Consider the following 21,214-nt stretch of genomic DNA (forward strand, 5'->3'; position numbering starts at 1 on the left):
ATGTGGTGAGGGCGTGGACCAGCACGGGGATCAGGGGTCCAGGGAGCGTGAGCTGTGGGTACCCCCTGCACACCTGAATGGACACAGCTGCACACACCTGCACACCCATGCACACATGAGTCCCAGGAAGTCACAGTCATTGAGAGAACCTGGGCCTGAGGAAGCAGCTAAGGGCTCATGATGCAGAGGGAACCCCTTCGAGGTGGAGGCCAAAGGCCAAGGAAGATGTCCCGACCCGTCAGGTGGACAGAGATGTGCGGTGAGAAGGGCAAGGACGTCACTGGTCTTGCCACTCCAGGAAGGAGGGACCCCAGGCCAAGCGCCCAGTCCAGCCCCTGGGACAGTCCCAGGGGTCCTGAGGGCATCCTGTCCCCCCGCAGACCCCAACCTCCTGCACAGAGAGTCCCCGCCTCCCCAGGCCCAGACCCTTTCCGCCCCCCTCCTCTGCATGTCTTCCTGAAGAAGAGCTTGTGGGTCGGGGAGCTAAGGCTCTGGGAACATCGAGGAGGCCCCCATGGGCGCCAGTGCTTCCAGACGCCACCGCGCTCTGTCACTCTCCATCGCCAGCTCGGGGTGCAATCCCCCAGCATTCACGGGGCTCAGCTCTTTCTGAGCAGACAGGGCCCCTCTGCCCACGGGGCAGCATCTCCCAGCATCCTGTGGCTCACACTCCCAGCATCCCCGATCCCTGTTTCTCCAAGAAGCAGCTGCCAAACGGGCTGCTGCTCACCTCGGCCGTTCCTGTCCAACGACCCACGTTTCCTGAGAAAGGGGCTCTGCCCGGCCGGCTTCCACGGGGGCGTCAGGATGGAGACGAGCGCTTCAGGTAAGCAGACGCAGCTCTCACCTTCTTCGGTCCTAACGCCCGGAACCACTGCAAGGGAAGCCGGCTCCACCCGAGGGCAGCATCTTCCTCTGTGCTCCTCCCAAGACCTGCCGGCATCAGAGCCGTCCCCAGACTCCACTCTGGGCAGAAAGGCGGCCACTCCTAAGGCTTCATGCCACAAACCCGCTGGTCTCCCCACCCCGGTCCCTCCCGCCTCTGTGTGCATTTACACCATTTCTCCTGCTGCGGGAGGAGTGGTTCCCCTTCTGCAAACAGAACTCACACCTGAATTCAGAGGAAGAGATGCTCAGACTCCGGCGCCTAGGGTTGAGAACAGAGATCATGAGGTTTTCAGGGAAATCTCCGATTCAGACCTCCGACACAGACTGCGTGTGTCCCCTCCGTCTGATGAGGAAAAGGGCAACACAAATGGGCGCCGTGGGAACACCCCCCACCCTCTACTTGGATGAGCAGGTAAAGCAGAGGATGCAGAGGAGGCTGAGCCCGGCCAGTGTCATGGCAGTTCCCCAGGGCGCCTCCCGGGCAGGCCCTTCCCGCTGTGCCCTCGCCCCCAGACCCTGCGGGAGAGCTGCTGGTGGCAGATACGACCGCTTCAGCTGCCAGGAGCCGCGTGCATTCCCTTATCCCCATATTCTTGGGGGCTAAAAGGCGTCGGACAACATCCAACATCCATTTTTAAAAACTGAAGCACCCTTGATTTACAATATTACCTCAGTCTCAGACACACGGCACTGTGATTCAGCTATACATACATATGTACTTATTCTTCGTCAGATTTTTTTCCCTTGTAGGTTATTACAAAATAGTGAGTGGAGTTCCCTGTGCTATACAATAGGTCTTTGTTGGTCATCTATCTTATATACGTGCTCAGTCGCGCAGTCATGTTTGACTCTTTGTGACCGCCAGGCACTTCTGTCCATGGGAGTCTCCAGGCAAGAATACTGGAGTGGGCTGTCATGTCTTCCTCCAGGGGATCTTCCTGACCCAGGGATCGAACCCAGGTCTTCCACATTGCAGGCAGATTCTTCACCAGCTGAGCCACCAGGAAAGCCCAAGAATACTGGAGTGGGTAGCCTATCCCTTCTCCAGGGGGTCTTCCTGACCCAGGGATCGAACCTGCATCTCTAGTGTCTCCTGCATGGGCAGGCAGGTTCTTCACCAGCTGAGCTGCCAGGGAAGCCCATCGTATATATAGTACTGTGTGTATGTTATGGGCTTCCCAGGAAGCTCAGTGGTAAACCACCCGCCTGCCAATGCAGGAGACACAAGAGATGCCAGTTCGATCCCTGGGTCAGGAAGATCCCCTGGAGAACGGAATGGCAACCCACTGCAGTATTCTTGCCTGGGAAATCCCATGGACAGAGGAGCCTGGCAGGCTACAGTCCATGGGGTCGCAGAGTCAGACACAACTGAGTGACTGAGCACAGCACTGATATTAATCCCAACCTCCTAATTTATCCCCCTCTGCTCCTTTCCCCTTCGACAACTGTAAGCTTGTTTTCCATGTCTGTAGGTCTGTTTTATAAATCAGTTCAGTTCAGTTCAGTTGCTCAGTCGTGTTCAACTCTTTGCGACCCCATGAATCGCAGCATGCCAGGCCTCCCTGTCCATCACCAACTCCCGGAGTTCACTCAGATTCACGTCCATTGAGTCAGTGATGCCATCCAGCCATCTCATCCTCTGTCGTCCCCTTCTCCTCCTGCCCCCAATCCCTCCCAGCTTCAGAGTCTTTTCCAATGAGTCAACTCTTCGCATGAGGTGGCCAAAGTACTGGAGTTTCAGCTTTAGCATCATTCCTTCCAATGAACACCCAGGGCTGATCTCCTTCAGAATGGACTGGTTGGATCTCCTTGCAGTCCAAGGGACTCTCAAGAGTCTTCTCCAACACCACAGTTCAAAAGCATCAATTCTTCAGCGCTCATCTTTCTTCACAGTCCAACTCTCACATCCATACATGTTTTATAAATAAGTTCATTTAAATGAGCTCCCCGCATAATTCCTAAACACATATTTGGTACCTCTAAAGGAACCATCCACTCATAGCTCAGGGAGCCGGTACCTTCCAGGCCCTCACTGGCAGGTGCTGAGCCCAGGCCCAGGGCAGGGTGCTGGGATGGTGGGTGTCCATCTGCTCTGGAAGACGCCCTCTGCTGCAGAGAAAGGTGGGGACCGGGGAAGCCACTGCCAAGTTGGTCCTGAGCCTCCAGGCTGACTGACGGGTAGTTGGGGCGGGCCCACCAGCACCTCTGCAGCCCTGGTCTGGCTGGCAGAGCCTGGAGTCCTGAGCAGGCCCCTCTCTGGGTCCTGGGAGGTGCCCAGTCTGGGGAAGGCCCGAGTGGAGGGGGAGGATAAAGGTGAGACGCCGGACAGCCCTGCCCATGCACGCGACGGCCCGGGTCAGGGACCCTCCCGCCCATGGCCACCTCACACCCCGGGCCCGTCGTCAGTTCCACTGCTGGAGGCCCTGCCCAGAGGCTCCCACACGCGTACAGGAAGCACCCAGAGCAGAGCCTCGCCCTTCCACGGGGTCTGCTCCGGGACCCGGCCCACCCCAGCCGCAGGGCTAACATGCAGACAGATCTGCCGGCGCAGAAGGCCACCGGGGCCCCCGCTGTGTGGGGGAAGCAGATGCTGACGAGCCCGGATGCTGTATTATGTGGTGACGGCCGTGGACGGCTCTGACGGCCTCAGACCCTCTAAAGACAGACACCTGCCCAGCATCAGAGGCGCAGGCACCCCGGCGCCCCACCCCTGGGGGCAGTGTCACTGGGCTTGTGGGCATGGCTCCCCTCTCTGTGGGAGGTGGGGGCTTGTCACTGGGGCTGGGCTGCCTGGGCAGGGGTGGGACCTCTGCCCTGCAGTTGCCCTGCGTGGGCTGCACTCCGGTTTCACCACCATCTGGGTAACCGAGCGACTCACCTCCTCTGGAGAAACCTCCACCTTTTCATCTGTAAAATGGGAGCACAGGCCCTACAGAGCAGACACTGCTCCTCTCCACGGCCACTCCTCATCTCGGACGTGTGAAGACATACTACACGTGGCGTGGGGAGACACGAGTGGCCCTTTCCCTGCTCTCTGAACATTCCTGCTGTGGACGGATGCTCACAAGCCTTCCCACTTGACTTGCCCATCTCCATGGCTGTGTTTTATAAAGAACATTCGTTGAAAACATTAAATAAATTAATTGAAAACATTAAATAAATAGGGGTTCACTTGGTTATAAACAGTGTTCAGTATCGATGATTATCAACAGCGTCGTTTATGTGTTTTCTTGGTGGCTTTACAAATAAGTTCCAGGCGTCGCCAGTGGGAAGCCTGTCATCTGTCGTGATAGGCGTGTATGCAGCTCTGACATGTGACAGTCATGTGTGTTTTGCGTTTTGCATGCTAAGTCATGTCTGACTCTTTGCGACCCCATGGACGGTAGCCTACCAGGCTCCTCTGTCCATGAGATTTCCCAGGCAAGAATACTGGAGTGGGTGGTCATTTCCTTCTCCGGGGGATCTCTCTGACCCAGGGATTGAACCTGCATCTCCTGCACGGGCAGGTGGATTCATTACTGCTGAGCCACCAGGAAAGTCCACTTATCCACAGACTAGAAGAGCAAGAGCCATGGGAGGTGGGGAGGAAGCGCCCAGGCCACCACGGGAGGCGGGGAGGAAGCCGCCCAGGCCACCACGGGAGGCGGGGAGGAAGTGCCCAGGCCACCACGGGAGGCGGGGAGGAAGCCGCCCAGGCCACCACGGGAGGCCGGGAGGAAGCGGCCCAGGCCACAGGACCCTGCAGCATTCAAGAAGCTCCAGGAAGCTGTGCTGACCAGTGAAACCATCCCCTTGATCTGGGACAAGTAACGGGACAGAGAACCACAAGTGAGCCGAGAGGCACTTACAGCAAATGGCATGTGAGAGGAGGAGCTGGAGAGGCAGGCGTGAGGGTCCTGGAGACCAAGCCCCCAGACCAGGCCCAGATCAGCCGACCGTCACACCCCAGGACCTGCCGTCTTAGGGAAGGGAGCGCAGGGAGGAGAGGAGAAAAGTAGGATAAAACAGGAAAGTGGAGAGAAATACAGGAGAAACAGAGGAGTGAACACAGCTCCCCCGACCAGATGCTCAAGCTCCAGACAGACTGAAGTCACCCTCACTGGAGTGACACCACGGGACGCCCCCTGCAAGCACGCAGCTGGGGAGCAGGCACACGGGAGCACCCGGGCGTGAGCGAGGTCACGAACAAGATCAAGTAACGGGACAGAGGGCAAACGCTCTGCAGGACAGGACGCTCCGGCGAGGGAAGGTTTTGGAAAGGCGAGCAGAAATAACAGGGAATGAGACTGGGCCCAAACGGAGATAAAATGATAAAAGTGACTGTTTCAGAAATCAGGCTTTCAGTTTCACGTCAGATAAAATAAGAAGAGGTGGCAAAAAGGCTTACAAATGTCATGCATGCCTTTGAAAATCCATCACCGTAAGTGACCGGCTGGTTTGGCTCCCATATAGGACCGGGCATCGTTTTGAAAAGAGAGCCGTGGCCCCTCCCGAGAGCTCCTTCATGACGCAAGCCAGGGTACTTACTAGCAATGCCCCGTAGACTCTGGAGAAGGCTTGCCGCAGGCGGGAGAGCATGTCCCCTCTTGGGAAGGGAGGTCAGCTGTGCCGGGGAGCCACGCAGCTTTCCCCTCAGGCATGCAGGCTCTGACTCCTCCACGTGGCACAGAGTGAACCTCCAAGAGACATTTGTAAACATTCAGGCCAGTTCTCAGCGGGCATCACCCCAAAGATGGGAGGTAGCGAGGGCATGGCCCTGCTTCCTCGGGGCAAGGGTAAGTCAGAACCGCGTTTAGTAACTGACTTAATCGAGCGCCCTGGGGTCATTTGCTTAATATAGGGCCTGCTCTTTCCACGGGGTGGCCAGCTCGCCAAGGCTGGCCACCTGCTCTGCTGCCAGCCTGTCCGTCCTGAGCGAGCCACTGGCGTGCAGCCAAGGGGGCGGGCAGCTCGGGCCGGTGGGCACTGGTTCCACCACCACATCCAGTGTCCTGGTCCCTCCTCTCACCCGGGAGGCTGCAAAGCGGCTGCTAAGAAAGGGATTCTTAATGTCGCTGTTGATACTGTTTCTAGGCATCTTTTTCTTGGAGACGCTACTCTTGTCATTTTGAAACCGACCTCCTTGCACCCTGGGGAGTGCCTCCCCCGAAGAAATGTAACACGGCGAGGACTCAGCCAAGAGGCCACACAGCTCGACCACAAAGCCATGGAGGATTCCCTGTTCCTCGCATCCAGGCTGCCCTCCTGAGTCTCCGAGAGCACAGCCTCTTTCCAGATCTGTGGCCACAAGCATCTAATTGTTCACAAAGCATCCCCAGCAGTTTTGTAATGATATGGTTTAAAAAAACCCAAACCTATACCATTAGCATGGGACATGGTGGGCTAACTCAACCTCACGGCGTCTGTTTCCTGGTTAGCACAGCACGGCCACCAATTTGAAATCTTAGCCACAGCCGCTGTGCTTTGCCAAGAACAGCTTAATCGGTGCAGCAATTTCAGGAGAAAGCAGCAAAATAAAAGCAATTTGAGAGGGAGGGGACATATGTATACCTATGGCTGATTCCTGTTGGTATTTGGCAGAAACTAACACGATTCTGTAAAGCAATTATCCTTCAGTTAAAAAATAAAGAAATTTAAAAGAAACAATAAAGGAATTCAATAATTGCCCCTGATGCCACGGTAAGGGATTTGTGTCACTCCCCTGGGTGTCTGCTTCCAGCCTTCCCCAACTGCTCTTTCCCAAACTTCCCTGGGAAAGCCACTGGTGGGAGCAGACTGGAATTTTTTTTTTTTTTTAGGTCAAGCTGTGTGCCGTGTTGGATCTAGTTCCCCCAGCAAGGATCAAACCTGCGCCCCCTGCATTGGGAGCACAGAGTCGTAACCACTGGATCATCGGGGAAGTCCCCAGATAGGAGTTTCAGAAACAATTCTCTCTTTTCCTTCTCATTAGGACCACAGGAAGCCGCAGCGCCTAAGCTGTGCACTGAGAATGCCTCCTGGGAGCTACTTCCCTTGGACTCTGTCACCCTAACCACTTCATAAGCCCTGGAAGCGTCTGACCTCAAGGCTCGTCCTCAACACACCGTCTCCCCCAACCTCTGCTCGGAGGGACCCCTCCCACCCCCCCATCAGCTTCCCCTCGACGACTCATGGAGCTTCGTGCAGCCGCAGGCCCTCGGCTCTGTCTCCCCGATAAGCGCGTCTCTCTGAATCTGCTAAACGTCCACAGGTGCTTTCTAACCACAACTCACTGCGCCACGCAAAATGGGCAAAGCCCTGTTATCACCTATGTTACCGGCCTCGGTTTACTGCCCTCGGAGCGCCTGTCTGCGGGCAGATGTCATGGCTCTGCGTTCTGCGTGCTTATTAAAACCCCCTTTCCCGATTTGTCACTGCAGGAATGCCCAGACATTCTGAGGGTTGCTCATCTTCCTGTGCTACGCTGTGGGCCCCGGGGTCGGGCCACGGACCCGACTGACACCCTTATCTTGCACACAGGGTTCAATTCACATGAACTGAGACCAATACTTATAAATCCCAAGACTGTAAGTATTAACTTCCTGAGGAAGTAAAGAACATGAATTTACCGAGCTGCGGACGGAGCTTAGCGACCAGACTGCAGACAACACGCTCTTCAGTGGCACAGCCTCGGAGGGGAGTGAGTCTACCGTCAGAGCTGAGACAGGTCAACTCCGTGTCACAGGAGGAAGGCTGTCCTCCGGAGGGGCCATCAGTCTCAGACCCCGCGTCATACACAGCACACCTTTTCTTCTCAACTATCCCCCTCAGTTGCTCAAAACGTCTTCACGGAAGAAACACAAAGAAGAAGAAAAAGTGACACGCGGCAGGGGAAATCAAAGAACCCGGGTTTTGTGTAGAAGGATGCAAAGCTTATTTCCTGTGATTACAATTCAGAAAAGCTGGCAGCTTCTGATTTCTTTGCTATAATTCAATTAACCTACAGCATACCTTTCTGCTTTAAGGTGTTAATTTTTTCCACTCAAGGAAAAACAAAAGGAGGAGGAAATAAATTACAAGACTAGGAAATGCACCTGATTAAAAAATGGAAGAGCTTGGCATCTCTTTCTCAGGGAACGTTTGTTTTAGGGATCTACTTTCCATTCTTCTAACTGCTGTCTTCAGAAGAACTTTAATTCTGGATATTATTTTCAGCTTTTGGAAGAATTTTGGCTCATGTTTGTCACGATCGAGGAATCGGAAGTTGATTTTACATAAGAGATGAGCACTGTGTCTGGATAGAACCACACGCATCTCTCAAATAATTAGGATAAACTCAACCGGATCATAAATAACAGACACAAATGCCCCTCACACTTACAAGAAGATCTATAGCTAGAGGAGCCAGAGCGGGTGTTGCTCATGCACAGTCTGCAGGCAGGGTGGGTCAAGGTCAGCTTCTCTTTCCAGAAGACACGCTGCCAGCACCCCCCACCACCTGGCCTCTACACAAGCAAACGGCGTCTCGACACTTGCAAGCTGCCTGTGAAACACAGCGGGTTTGCTGGGGGCACATGTTTTATAAAATGCAGGTTCTCCCATGGAGCTGGGACTGATGACGTGGGAACGTAACGTAAAAGCTGCAGTGGGCCCGGGCAAACGTCCCCAGCACATGGCGGTTCCAAGTCCCCACGCTGGACACGGACCCAGGAGAGCAGGGCAGAACACAGAGGCGCGCTCCTCTGTAAACGACGCCCTCTGACCCCAAGCGGTCCCTCTTGGTCCTGTTTGGTCATGTGTTCAGTCGTGAAAGAGTCTACGTCACAGGGGCCTCCTGGATCTTTGTCAGAGGAAATGGGCAGAGACGGCCCCACACGCCACCCCGAGGCCACCCACCTCTGTCCCCGCCTGCAGGGCCAGTCTCCCCACTCCACCCCCCTGCTCGCCCACCAGTCTGCCGTCGCCTTTCTCTTCTTTACAGTGACGTTCCGTGCACACCACAGCGTTTCATGTATTAGGAATTTAACACGCGTTTCTCCACACAAGGGTATCTTTACTAGGATTGAGTTTGGGCGGAGCGGTTGTGAGGGGTTAGTGCTCTGGGCTTCCCAGATGGTGCTAGTGGTAAAGAACCTGTCTGCCAATGCAGGAGACATAAGAGATGCAGGCTCAATCCCTGGGTCAGGAAGGTCCCCTGGAGGAGGGCATGGCAACCGACTCCGGTACTCTTGTCTGGAGAATCCCATGGACAGAGGAGCCTGGCGGGCTACAGTCCGTAGGGTCACAGAGAGTCGGACATGACTGAGTGACTGAGCACCTCGTGCTCTGGTTACAAAGATTCCAAGGTTTTGAGTATTCGATCCCAACACTCCATTTCCCCAAATCCTTGCTATTTTCAGCAGATGATTTTGCACGATTCAAGGTTTCTCAAGAACACGTGTTACTTTGCAGAGACATAATCCATTCTGGAAAACTTCAAAGGCAAAATAGCTCGTTGCATTCAGTGGCTCTCTGACTCCAGTTACGGTGGTGGATGCGTGGAGTCATAATTCAAGTGCCTAAAATATATTCACTTCTTAATAGTTTGTGTTTGTTACTAAACTCTGAGGAGTTTGTAATGATTCACTTATCTAGACACTTAGTACAACCGCTACGCTTCTGATGCTCTGTTTAGCCTTAGGAAAACACTTTTCTGCCTGAATGGGAGCCGCTTCAGTTTCCCCTGCAAGACCATCACCTCTGAAAACTGGGTATTCTGATCTTTTCTGGTCATTTCTCACTGTGTCTGATCACGGCTGTTTCTGCTGTTCTATTCCCTTCCCCCTAGAACATCTAAAATCCTGAAGTTCACACAGGCTTCCCAGGGGTCCCTACCCATCCACTTTCACTGAAGCCCGAGTCTAGACTGAGCCACATCCTCCTCTGCTTCGGGTGCCTCTGTGTGGCGTCTATGCAGCATCCTATGCTGAGCATCTGGAAAGCATGTCAGTGTGACTTAGGGCAGTCAGCACCTCTTACCGTGTCCCCTGCCCCAACAGTGGTGTCCATCCAGCCATGCAAACCAAGAGCGAGCAGACATCCTGGACCTTCCTGGCCATCCTCATCCTGCCCCGTCTATCACCAACCCCCACCAGTCTCCCTTTAAGCTGTTCTCCAATGACTCACCGCCCTTTGTCTCCACCACCACCCACCCTCCTGACACAGGCTGCTGCCTCTAGGACGTGGGCCCCTGCAGAAAACCCTCACTGGAGCTTCCAGATGCAGTGGCCAGAGCCACCCCAAAGAAATGGCCCTCTGAGCACGTCACTGTTAGGGGACGCACACTGACTGAAACTGCCCACCCTGGCCAGGCACCATGGTCACCATTTGCATGAGTTGTTTTACGACAGAAGGTCCTGGAAAGGAACACGGAAGTAATAATCCTCCACCAACCGGAAGAGTTCAGGAAAAGTCAAAAGGAGACACCACATGCCAACCACCTCCCAGAATCCTTCTCGCTGGCATCCATCTTGGCTGAACAAGGCATGTGCCACCAGGAAGGACTCTGAGTCAGAATGATTGGCTAAGGACAACCCGGAAACTAATCCCATCACTATAAAACCCGAGACTGCGAGCCACGTGGCAGAGCAGTCCTCCTGGGTTCCCTCACTCTCCTGCTCTCCACCCGGGCGCCCTTTCCCAATAAAGTCTCTTGCTTTTTAAGCACGTGTGTCTCCTTGGACAATTCATTTCCGAGTGTTAGACAAGAGCCCAGTTTCGGGCCCTGAAGGGGTCCCCCTTCCTGCAACACCCTCCACCTAAGCTCTTTCAGAAAACTCAGAGTGGAAGAAAACATCTTCAATGTGGCCACATTCCCAAAACTTTGAGCAGATTTCACACTTGGTGGAAAAAACTTAAAATCAGAAGCAAGCATTCTCATTAACATGACAACTGTTTAACAAAGGTCCTTACAACACAGTGAGACAAAAGGGGAGGGGTGGGTGGGGCAAGGAGCTGGAGAGGGGAGGGAGGCAGAAAAGACACGAGTGGCAGACTCATTCTGGTTTGGACTGGGGTAGTTGAAAGAATTCGCAGATTCTTATGGGCAGATGACACGGTCCTAACCACAGAAATCCCGATAGAACAGAGGGGCTTAAAACTAATGAAAGTCCGAAAAGATTGAGGGATATAAAATCTGCTTAAACATCAATAGCATTTTTCTATGCCTACAATAAACAAAGTCTTTACCAAACTTATATGTCAAAATTTTATCAATTACTTTTTCCGTGTCAGTAATCACATGATGTACTTATCCTACTTAATGTTATTTTACTTAATGTAAAAGACAGAAATCAATCAGGAAACAGAAAAATTATGAAAACAGTTTGGAGCAAGAGAACTCTACATGACTAGAAAGCATGACATTCTCATGAATTAAAGACATCCTCCACTCACTATACAGAAAGTATGACATTTCTTGTCATGAGAAAAAATAGGGAAAGGAGAAAAAAAAATCAGGAAAAAAATAAGGAGATGTCACTTTACAACCATCATATAAACTTAAGCGTAACTGCACCAAGAGTGGGTGAGCAGATAACCCGTCATGGCCATGCACACATCCCCACGTCACCAGGGCCTGTGAACTGGACCTTATCGAGTGAGGGTGAGGTCCTCAGGGTGGGTCCTGATCCAACAGGACTGGAGCCTCTTTCTGAATGTTTTCTTCCTCCCTTGGCTCCGTCGGGTCTGAGCTGCAGCACCTGGGACCCTCACTGCGTCACGCGGGATCTTTCACCGTGGCTCACGGGCACTCTCACTGTGGCCCACGGTTTCAGCGGCCACAGTGCACGGCCTTAGCTGCTCCCTGACATGTGGGATCTTAGTTCCCCAACCAGGAATGGAACCCGTGTCCCCTGCATTGCAAGGCGAATTCTTAACCACTGGACCACCAGGGAATCCCTGGACTGGAGTCCTTCTTACAAGCAGAGAGACACAGGAGGAGGACGCCCATGCGACCACAGGGGCAGAGACCCCAGGGATGCCTGGAACATGGGGGCCAAGGATCATAGGGACAGAAGCTGGAGGATGCCAGAAAGATCCCCCTACAGGTGGCTCAGGAAGCTTGGACCTACCAACACCTTGACTTTGGACCTAAGCTCCAGACCTGCGAGACAATAAATTTCTTTTGTTTTAAGCCAATTAAAAAAAAAAAGTTTGTGAATATGGGGATAAATAAAGAACTTCATGCAGCTTTTCTGGTATACTGCTATACCATCTCTGGAGAACATTCTAGCAGTAAAGAAAGGTAAGCATTAGTACTACGTATGGCCCACCCAGCCCACGCTGTGCCGCCTGGAGACCCTCCCCGAATGCCTAAGGACAGGATACAGGGGAAGGGGTCAGCTGCCTACGTAGGCGGAAGGGAAAGCAAAACCCTGTGACACCTACGGGCAGGAACGACAGGCGCACGCCGAGGAACAGAGGGTGCCGAAGAGTGTGCGCCCAGGATCAGCAGGGGCTCAGGTCGGGGGAGAAACGAGGGTGCCGAAGAGTGTGCGCCCAGGGTCAGCAGGGGCTCAGGTCGGGGGAAAAACGAGGGTGCCGAAGAGTGTGTGCCCACGGTCAGCAGGGGCTCAGGTCGGGGGAGAAACGGCGAAAGGCGCGCAGTTGTGTCTGATTCTTTGCAACCCCAGGGACTGTAGCCCACAAGGCTCCTCTGTCCAGGGGATTCTCCAGGCAAGAATACTGGAGTGGATAGCCATTCCCTCCTCCAGGGGATCTTCAGGGATTGAACCTGGGTCTCCTCCATTGCAGGCAGATTCTGAGCCACCAGGGCAGTTCTGGGAAAACTTGGAAAATCACATCAAACCCTTAATGGGCTTGATGGGAGAGAGCCTTGAATCGTAGTAGTGAAACTCTGCATATGAAGTTCTTCAAAATAGCTGAAAGATTAACTGGCAATCTGTAGAATTATTGAAGGAGTGACGATAGCCATTCAAATGCCTACGTTTAATTTAGGGATTGAGTGTTGCTCAAAGTAGAACAAAGCCTAAGAGATCTGCGACTAGTGTTCAGGAACAAGGAAATTATCCAGAAAAGTTGAGGATAAACGATGCTCAGGAAAGAGAATTGGTAGGAAAAGAGTGAGGATGCTAGGTCTTGACATCTATCGTCTCATAAAATGTTTGCAACAAGCAGGCTGTGTCATCTCTCTACATAGATGGAGAGGGGGCTTCTCTGAAACCAGAGAGCAGGACTGGAGCCCAGTTCTGTCTCACTCAGATAGCTACAGCTCAGGAAAAAGAGAAGAAGCAGTTTCCAAAATGCAGCATTATTCTTGATACGGACATGTTGATGATTTACTGCGAAAAACGTAAACAGTAGCTTCTAGACATAATTTCAGTGGAGTGGTAAGGGACAAAGCTGGGCGATGGGTAGAGTGTGATGAAGAGGTGACAAGAGAATTCAAATTATCTTGACTTACATTACAGGTTAGTGAATGTCTGCACACATTCAAAATGATTGGAAAATACAGAATAAATATGTTAACAGAAAAAGGGCAACTAGAAAGACAAAGAAGAATTAAGTGGACTAAAGAACTATCTAATTATTATTATTGCTCAGTATCTTTAAAGAAGATAATTTTTCTTGCTAATATTGCACAACCACAGAGAAAAAAAAAAGGACAATATTCCCTAGGGCAATTACATCTACATATTTACAGTTAAATTCATGTTTAGTTCAGTAAAAATGTTTGTGTTCTTTATTGGATCTGGAAAAAAGCTAATTTAACTCAGTATTCTTTTTGGTCATGACTAATTCTATTGGAAACATAATAGGATTAAACATGATATCAAATAACAGAGATGAATCACTTTTAAGAATAGTTATTTGGATTTTGGACTTCCCTGGTGGCTCAGACAGTAAAGCGTCTGCCTATAATGCAGGAGACCCAGGTTCAATCCCTGGGTCGGGAAGATCTCCTCGAGAAGGAAATGGCTACCCACTCCAGTATTCTTGCCTGAAAAATCCCATGGGTAGAGGAGCCTGGTAGGCTACAGTCCATGGGGGTCCCAAAGAGTCGGACATGACTGAGCGACTTCACTCACTCAGTTGGATTTTACACAGAAAATTTCCATCTCTCAAAAAGCTTAGCTGTACCCAGTAATCTCCTTTATTGCTGCTGCTGCTGCTAAATCGCTTCAGTCATGTCCTACTCTGTGCAACCCCATAGACGGCAAGAACACTGGAGTGGGTTGCCATTTCCTTCTCCAATGCAGGAAAGTGAAAAGTGAAAGTGAAGTCGCTCAGTCGTGTCCGACTCTTAGCGACCCCATGGACTGCAGCTTACCAGGCTCCTCCACCCATGGGATTTTCCAGGCAAGAGTAGTGGAGTGGGGTGCCATCACCTTCTCCGATCTCCTTTATTAGGATGCTGTACATAGGATGTTAAAAAGATGTTAGGATGCTAAAAATATATATAGATTCCGTGTGAACAAAGACTCTCTTGCTCACAGCTCCTATTTTCCCGTCTTGCTGTTTTGGCACAAAGCCGGGAATACAGAGGATGTTGGGTGACATTCTCCAGACGGAACATTGTGACGTTCTCACTAGAAGTGCCAGTGTTCCGCTGTGTGCTCTGGGAACCCAGGCAGACCTGTGCTGCTGCCGGGCAAGAATACTGGAGTGGGTTGCCATTCTGTTTTCCAGGGGATCTTCCTGATCCGGGGATTGAACCTGGGTGTCCTGCATTGCAGGCAGATTCTTTACCATCTGAGCCACCAGGAAAGCCCCTGCTTCAATGATTAGCAGTTGTTAACTTGCTCTACGGTTTCACCACAAGGGCTTCCTTTCCAAAACAACTGAAATCTTTACGTTTTCAACTTTCACTACAAATTGGAATAGGCAACTTCTGAACCGAAGTCCCCACCACTGATGTTTATAAGCAAATAAAGAAGACAGGATCAATCGTACCACCAAATTAAAATGTGTTGAGTTCTGCAGCTTAAGTCAAGCTAATAATGTGGACAACTTGGGGAAATAAGAGACAGTCCTGAGCCACTCGGTCTGCAGCCTTCATTGAGAAGAGGAGGGGCTGGGGTTACGCATGTGGAAGCCGGGAGCCTGGACTGGGGTCACCCCCGAACCTGCCAGCTGGACGTCAGCGATCCCGATGAAGGCTGTCACCTCTTACTTAAACTTGGGCACACATCAGACACAGGCCTCCTTGGTTATCATCAGGGCACAATGGGATGTTGCCTGCAGGGCGCCTGTCAAGCTGGCTACAAGTGTGACAAAGCTCTCCTGTCATTAAATGCAGGAATAGGAGCAATGGTCCTAGAAGCCGGAAATCAAGACGGGCAGGTACTTAGGGATAAACACATGACAGAGAAGGGGAAGCTGCTTGAGGCTGCTCTGTATTCTACCTTGATCTCCAATCACATTTCCATTTCCAATCACGGCTACTCTTTACATCACCTTGTTCTCACGAAAGTAAGAATCTCAAATGAAACTTAAGAGCCTGACGTGCAGGTGGGTTAAGAGGGTCAGTAAATGTCAAAGAACACAAGAGAAGAAAGGATGAATCCCATCCCGGCCGGTCCTTGGTGAGTTGCATGGAGCCTTTCTGGTCCCCACCAGCCTGGATCCACAGATGCACAGACGTCCCCCTCTTCTCCAGAACGGACTGAATTACCATCAAGCAGCTTTCTTCAAGTAAACACTTCAGTTTCTGCATCTGCCTCTGACTCATCACAGCGGAAAGCAAATTAGGGGTTAAAAAGGTCCATATCGTGCGCACAACAACCCTGATTTTCTAAATGGAGGGATATCTTTAAACATTTGAGAGCTCTTCAATTTTCATATATGCCATATTCTATATTTAACCAGATTTGACAGTGTAATGTTCAAAATACCCATGGAATACTAATGAAATCAGTGCAACTTAACTTTAATCATGTTTATGTCTAAAATCACCATGACCACGCCGTGTCTATTTCTCCTTTCCTTACCAACCTCTTGATTTATTGCTTAAAGATACGGTGTTGGGACCAGCATGGGCATGCCAACTGAAAAATGTATAACTTGAATCTCTGAACATCTGAAAGATCCAGTCCAATTTTGCTTCTAATGTTCAGCCTTGTTTCAAATCTGGAGAATTAAAGGTAAGACTTTAGCCGAGATCCCTGAGGCTTGCTGGGGCTTTAAATCAGCAGTGAGGGACAGATGGCCTTAGACACCGGCCTCAGCACTGTGGCTGTTCCCCCAACAGCACACACTTCGTTCTGTTCTCTTCATACACATTCTTCTAAAACAACATGCACATAGCCTCTGGTGAGTGTGCACGTGTGTGTGTGTGTGTGCGCGTGCACGTGTGTGTATGTGTGTGTGCACAGTCACACGCAGCCTCTTTATTGCTTCCTGGAAGTACATATACTACATCTTAGACTTCCGGGAAGACTGAACACATGTTCCTGTCTCTTTTCCTCCCACTTGTTGCTGTTACTCAGTCACTCAGTCGTGTCTGACTCTGTGACCCCATGGACTGTAGCTCACCAGGCTCCTCTGTCCATGGGAGGAACCCTGGAGTGGGTTGTCATTCCCTTCTCCAAGGGATCTTCCCAACCCAGGGATCGAACCCGAGTCTCCTGCATTGCAGGCATATTCTTTACCATGTGAGCCACCAGGAAGTCCATTGGGAAGAAAAGCATTAATCAAATGGTCACACATGTGCACATACAAAGAAAGCAATTAGTATATGAATAAATATAGAGAAAAGAAATAATTGGAATTTAAGACAGAAAAGCAACAGAGGTAATCAATGAGAAAACAGCTGTGTTTTTTAAAGGATCAATAAAATTGACAAACCTCCGACAACACCACAAAAAATAAGAGAAGAAAGGGACCACACAGATGACCAATACTGGGAATGATGAGGGACATCACTACAGACCCTGTAGACAAGGAGAGAATAACTGGGGGATCGTAGGGACAACTCGGCAGACACAGACTTGACAGCACAGACGGACTGGACATGGGGTGCACACACTCCTGGCAGGGTCTGCACGGGGTGGATGCCCCCCTGAGGCCCACAGAGGCTCAAGAAGGAGGCTTGGGGTCACCAGTGCAGGGAATTCTGGGTCCCAGGCACCTGAGCATGGTCTAGAAGGGAGGGTGCACACGCCTAGGGAAGGGCAAGGCCAGCCAATACAGTCCGGACGGGCCTCCCAGCACCCAGGGCCCAGACGGGCCTCCTCTTGTCTAGGTCTAAAGACTGTACTGATGGAAGACATTTTTCATGCTGCTGTGAGGGGATGACTGTGAGTCAGACCACAAGGAAGACTACCAGGTACTTGGGGCTAGAGTTAACACCCATCATGTAGGTTTATATGCAGCTTTGCAGATACACTGTTCATTATTTCAGTTCAGTTCAGTTCAGTCGCTCATTCGTGTCCGACTCTTTGCAACCCCATGGACTGCAGCACACCAGGCCTCCCTGTCCATCACCAACTCCGGGAGCCTATTCAAACTCATGTCCATCGAGTCAGTGATGCCATCCAACCATCTCATCCTCCGTCATCCCCTTCTTCTCCTGCCCTCAATCTTTCCCAGCATCAGGGTCTTTTCAAATGAGTCAGTTCTTCACATCAGGTGGTCAAAGTATTGGAGTTTCAGCTTCAGCATCCGTCCTTCCAATGAATATTCAGGACTGATCTCCTTTAGGATTGACTGGTTGGATCTCATTGCAGTTCAAGGGACTCTGAAGAGACTTCTCCAACACCACAGTTCAAAAGCAGCAATTCTTTGGCAGTCAGCTTTCTTTATAGTCCAACTCTCACATCCATACATGACTCCTGGAAAAACCGTAGCTTTGACTAGATGGACCTTTGTTGGCAAAGTAATGTCTCTGCTTTTTAATATGCTGTCTAGGTTGGACATAGCTTTTCTTCCAAGGAGCAACCATCTTTTAATTTCATAGCTGCAGTCACCATTTGCAGTGATTTTGGAGCCCCCAAAAATTGAGTCACTCACTATTTCCCCATCTATTTGCCATGAAGTGATGCGACCAGATACCATGATCTTAGTTTTCTGAATGTTGAGTTTTAAGCCAGCTTTTTCACTCTCTTCTTTCACTAAGAGGCTCTTTAGTTCTTTGCTTTCTGCCATAAGGGTGGTGTCATCTGCATATCTGAGGTTATTGATATTTCTCCCAGCAATCTTGATTCCAGCTTGTGCTTTTTCCAGCCCAGCGTTTCTCATGATGTACTCTGCATATAAGTTAAATAAACAGGGTGACAATATACAGCCTTGATGTACTCCTTTCCTGATTTGGAATGAGTCTGTTGTTCTGTGTCCAGTTCTAACTCTTGCTTCTTGACCTGCATACAGATTTCTCAGGAGGCAGGTCAGGTGGTCTGGTTTCCCATCTCTTTCAGAATTTTCCAGTTTATTGTGATCCACACAGTCAAAGGCTTTGGCATAGTCAATAAAGCAGAAATAGATGTTTTCCTGGAACTCTCTTGATTTTTCGATGATCCAACGGATGTTGGCAATTTGATCTCTGGTTTCTCTGCCTTTTCTAAAATCAGCTTGAATATCTGGAAATTCACAGTTCACATACTGTTGAAGCCTGGCATGGAGAATTTTGAGCATTACTTTGCTTGGATGTGAGATGAGTGCAATTTTGCGGTAGTTTGAGCATTCTTTGGCATTGCCTTTCTTTGGGATTGGAATGAAAACTGACCTTTTCCAGTCCTGTGGCCACTGCTGAGTTTTCCAAATTTGCTGGCATATTGAGTGCAGCACTTTCACAGCATCATCTTTTAGAATTTGAAATAGCTCAACTGGAATTCCATCACCTCCACTAGCTTTGTTCATAGTGATGCTTCCTAAGGACCACTTGACTTCACATTCCAGGATGTCTGGCTCTAGGTGAGTGATCACACCATCAAGGTTATCTGAGTCATGAAGATCTTTTTTATATAGTTCCTCTGTGTATTCTTGCCACCTCTTCTTAGTATCTTCTGCTTCTGTTAGGTCCATACCATTTTTGTCCTTTATTGAGCCCATCTTTGTATGAAATGTTCCCTTGGTATCTCTAATTTTCTTGAAGAGATCTCTAGTCTTCCCCATTCTATTGTTTTCCTCAATTTCTTTGCATTGATCACTGAGGAAGGCTTTCTTATCTCTCCTTTAGAACTCTGCATTCAAATGAGTATATCTTTCCTTTTCTCCTTTGCCTTTAGCCTCTCTTCTTTTCTCTTTTCAGCTATGTGTAAGGCCTCCTCAGGCCATTTTGCCTTTTTGCATTTCTTTTTCATGGGGATGGTCTTGATCCCTGTCTCCTGTACAATGTCACGAACCTCTGTTCATAGTTCTTCAGGCACTCTGTCTATCAGATTGAGTCTATTTGTCACTCCCACTGTATAATCATAAGGGATTTGATTTAGGTCATACCTGAATGGTCTAGTGGCTTTCCCTACTAGAAAACTAGTTCATCATTTGGTAAGCATTTGTGGATCATTGCAGGAGCTGGGCTACCATGGTCTGGTGGTAGAAAGAGACCCTGGAGGGACCACAAGAGCCTGTAGAGAGAATGCGGCCTGCAGGGCTGGCGTGAGCTCCACGCACCCTGGGGAGGCCCCTGCCGCCCCGCCTCCAGCTCCGTGTGGGCCCACCTAGGTCCCGGCTGTGCTGTCTCCTGCGTGCCTAGAAAAGTGCTGTAGCCCAAGGGCTCTGCCTTCGCAACTGCTCATCCTATACGCTGTCCTGTTCCCGTGGATGGACAAACATCACCTGATTGGCTGCTAACACATAAAGTTTATCCCAAGTTCCTTTTTATTGGTAAAGAAGCATTCTCACTGGGGTGGGTTAATTAGAACACTCAACCGGCAGATTGGGAGCGGGCAGTCTGAGGTCTTCACCTGGAGGTATCTCTGTAACAGCTGTTTGCATTTAATTATTCACTCCTCTGCCCTCAGGGGGAGTCCAGGTGCTGCTGGGAAGGGGAGGCCCCTCGGTGAATGAGGTCTGGAGTTGTGACAGCTTGCTTAGAAATTAAGCCAAAAACCACAGGAACAGATCAAAAAAACAAGTCATAAAATCACTAGAAATCATCTGTCTTTTTCTGAAGCTGTATCATTGGCCACAGTCTCCAGGGCTCATTCCTAGATTTAGTTTCTGATGAGTTTCCATCCTTTCCCTGAGCTCTCGACCGTCACATCTCGCTGCAGACACTCCGCCTCACCACCTCCACTTCCCTACCACTGCCTTCTACTCACCACCCCAGTCTAAGGATAAGCGCTCTTTCTTTTCAAACTGTAGGAACCCTGTATCCACAGACTGACTTTGTGGCCAGTTGGGTTCCTGTAAATCAAAAGAACACAACAAGAGAACATAAGTGTGAGAGCTTTTAAAAAATCATACTTGACTGAATAAAATGAGGAGAAAAATACATCTAAGGGATACTGACAGTAATGAAAGAGAAGAATTTTATGAAAAATTGGTGCAATCTGTGCAGATGGATTGTGCAAGGAAAATACAGAAAACAGCGACTGCCTTTTGCTCTGTCATTTTAAATAACCGATGTCTAGAAATCTGGGTCGCTAAGAGTCGGACACGACTGAGCGACTTCACTTTCACTTCTCACTTTCATGCATTGGAGAAGGAAATGGCAACCCACTCCAGTGTTCTTGCCTGGAGAGTCCCAGGGACGGGGAAGCCTGGTGGGCTACCGTCTATGGGGTCGCACAGAGTCAGACACGACTGAAGCGACTTAGCAGCAGCAGCAGCAGAAATCTGGGTCACAGCCCTGGGCAGAAATATAAAAACATTCATGCATGATATGTGGGGAAAACAAAGAATAGGAATATCTAGGAGTGGCTGAAAACACAGGAATGGATGAGAAGTTCTAGATTTGGGATTATTTCCGACCCAATGAGTCATTTGTTCAGATTCACTACAGTAGCAAGTGAAAACCACGACACCGACTTTCACGAAAGATTCAGAGTGAAACCAGAGGCAAAAAATAAATGAGACTCTCCTGCGACATCCAAGAGATGAGTTTCGGCCATGTCACTTGTGCCGGCGATGGGTGTCACGGTGCGATGCTCTAAACACAGAGGCACTTGGCCGGTGGGTCAGCACGTCCGTCACAGCCAAGCAGTCCCCACGTCCTCTTGGTGCTTCTACCAGGTCACTCCGCTGTCACCACATTAACCCCATCCCTGCGGCCATCACCCTGTCCTGAGCCTCATCACGCCCTCCTGCCTCAGCCCCGCCTGAGCTGGTCTGAGCCTGCCTCTCCCTCCCGACATCTCAAGAGCCCTACTGGGCTATCCTCCAGACAGCGGCCCAACTGCGTCCATGCCCCTGGCATCCTTTCTTCCTG

General features: G+C 50.4%; 1 protein-coding gene across 2 annotated transcripts in view; it reads right to left on the bottom strand.

The window, feature by feature from the left end:
• Positions 1-21,214, bottom strand: part of RPS6KA2 (ribosomal protein S6 kinase A2) — a 330,758-nt gene that overhangs the window by 212,948 nt on the left and 96,596 nt on the right. Inside the window, exon 1 of one of the 2 annotated variants that reach the window (XM_055536181.1) lies at positions 5,416-5,662. The exons of the other annotated variant lie outside the window; for it this stretch is intronic. Within the exon in view, the coding sequence (XP_055392156.1) occupies positions 5,416-5,466 (51 nt within the window). The 5' untranslated portion in view covers positions 5,467-5,662. Of the gene's footprint in view, positions 1-5,415; positions 5,663-21,214 lie in introns of those variants that run through there. 2 annotated transcript variants of the gene reach the window in all.

Source organism: Bubalus kerabau, chromosome 9 (assembly GCF_029407905.1).
Source record: "Bubalus kerabau isolate K-KA32 ecotype Philippines breed swamp buffalo chromosome 9, PCC_UOA_SB_1v2, whole genome shotgun sequence".
NCBI classification, from domain to species: domain Eukaryota; kingdom Metazoa; phylum Chordata; class Mammalia; order Artiodactyla; family Bovidae; genus Bubalus; species Bubalus kerabau.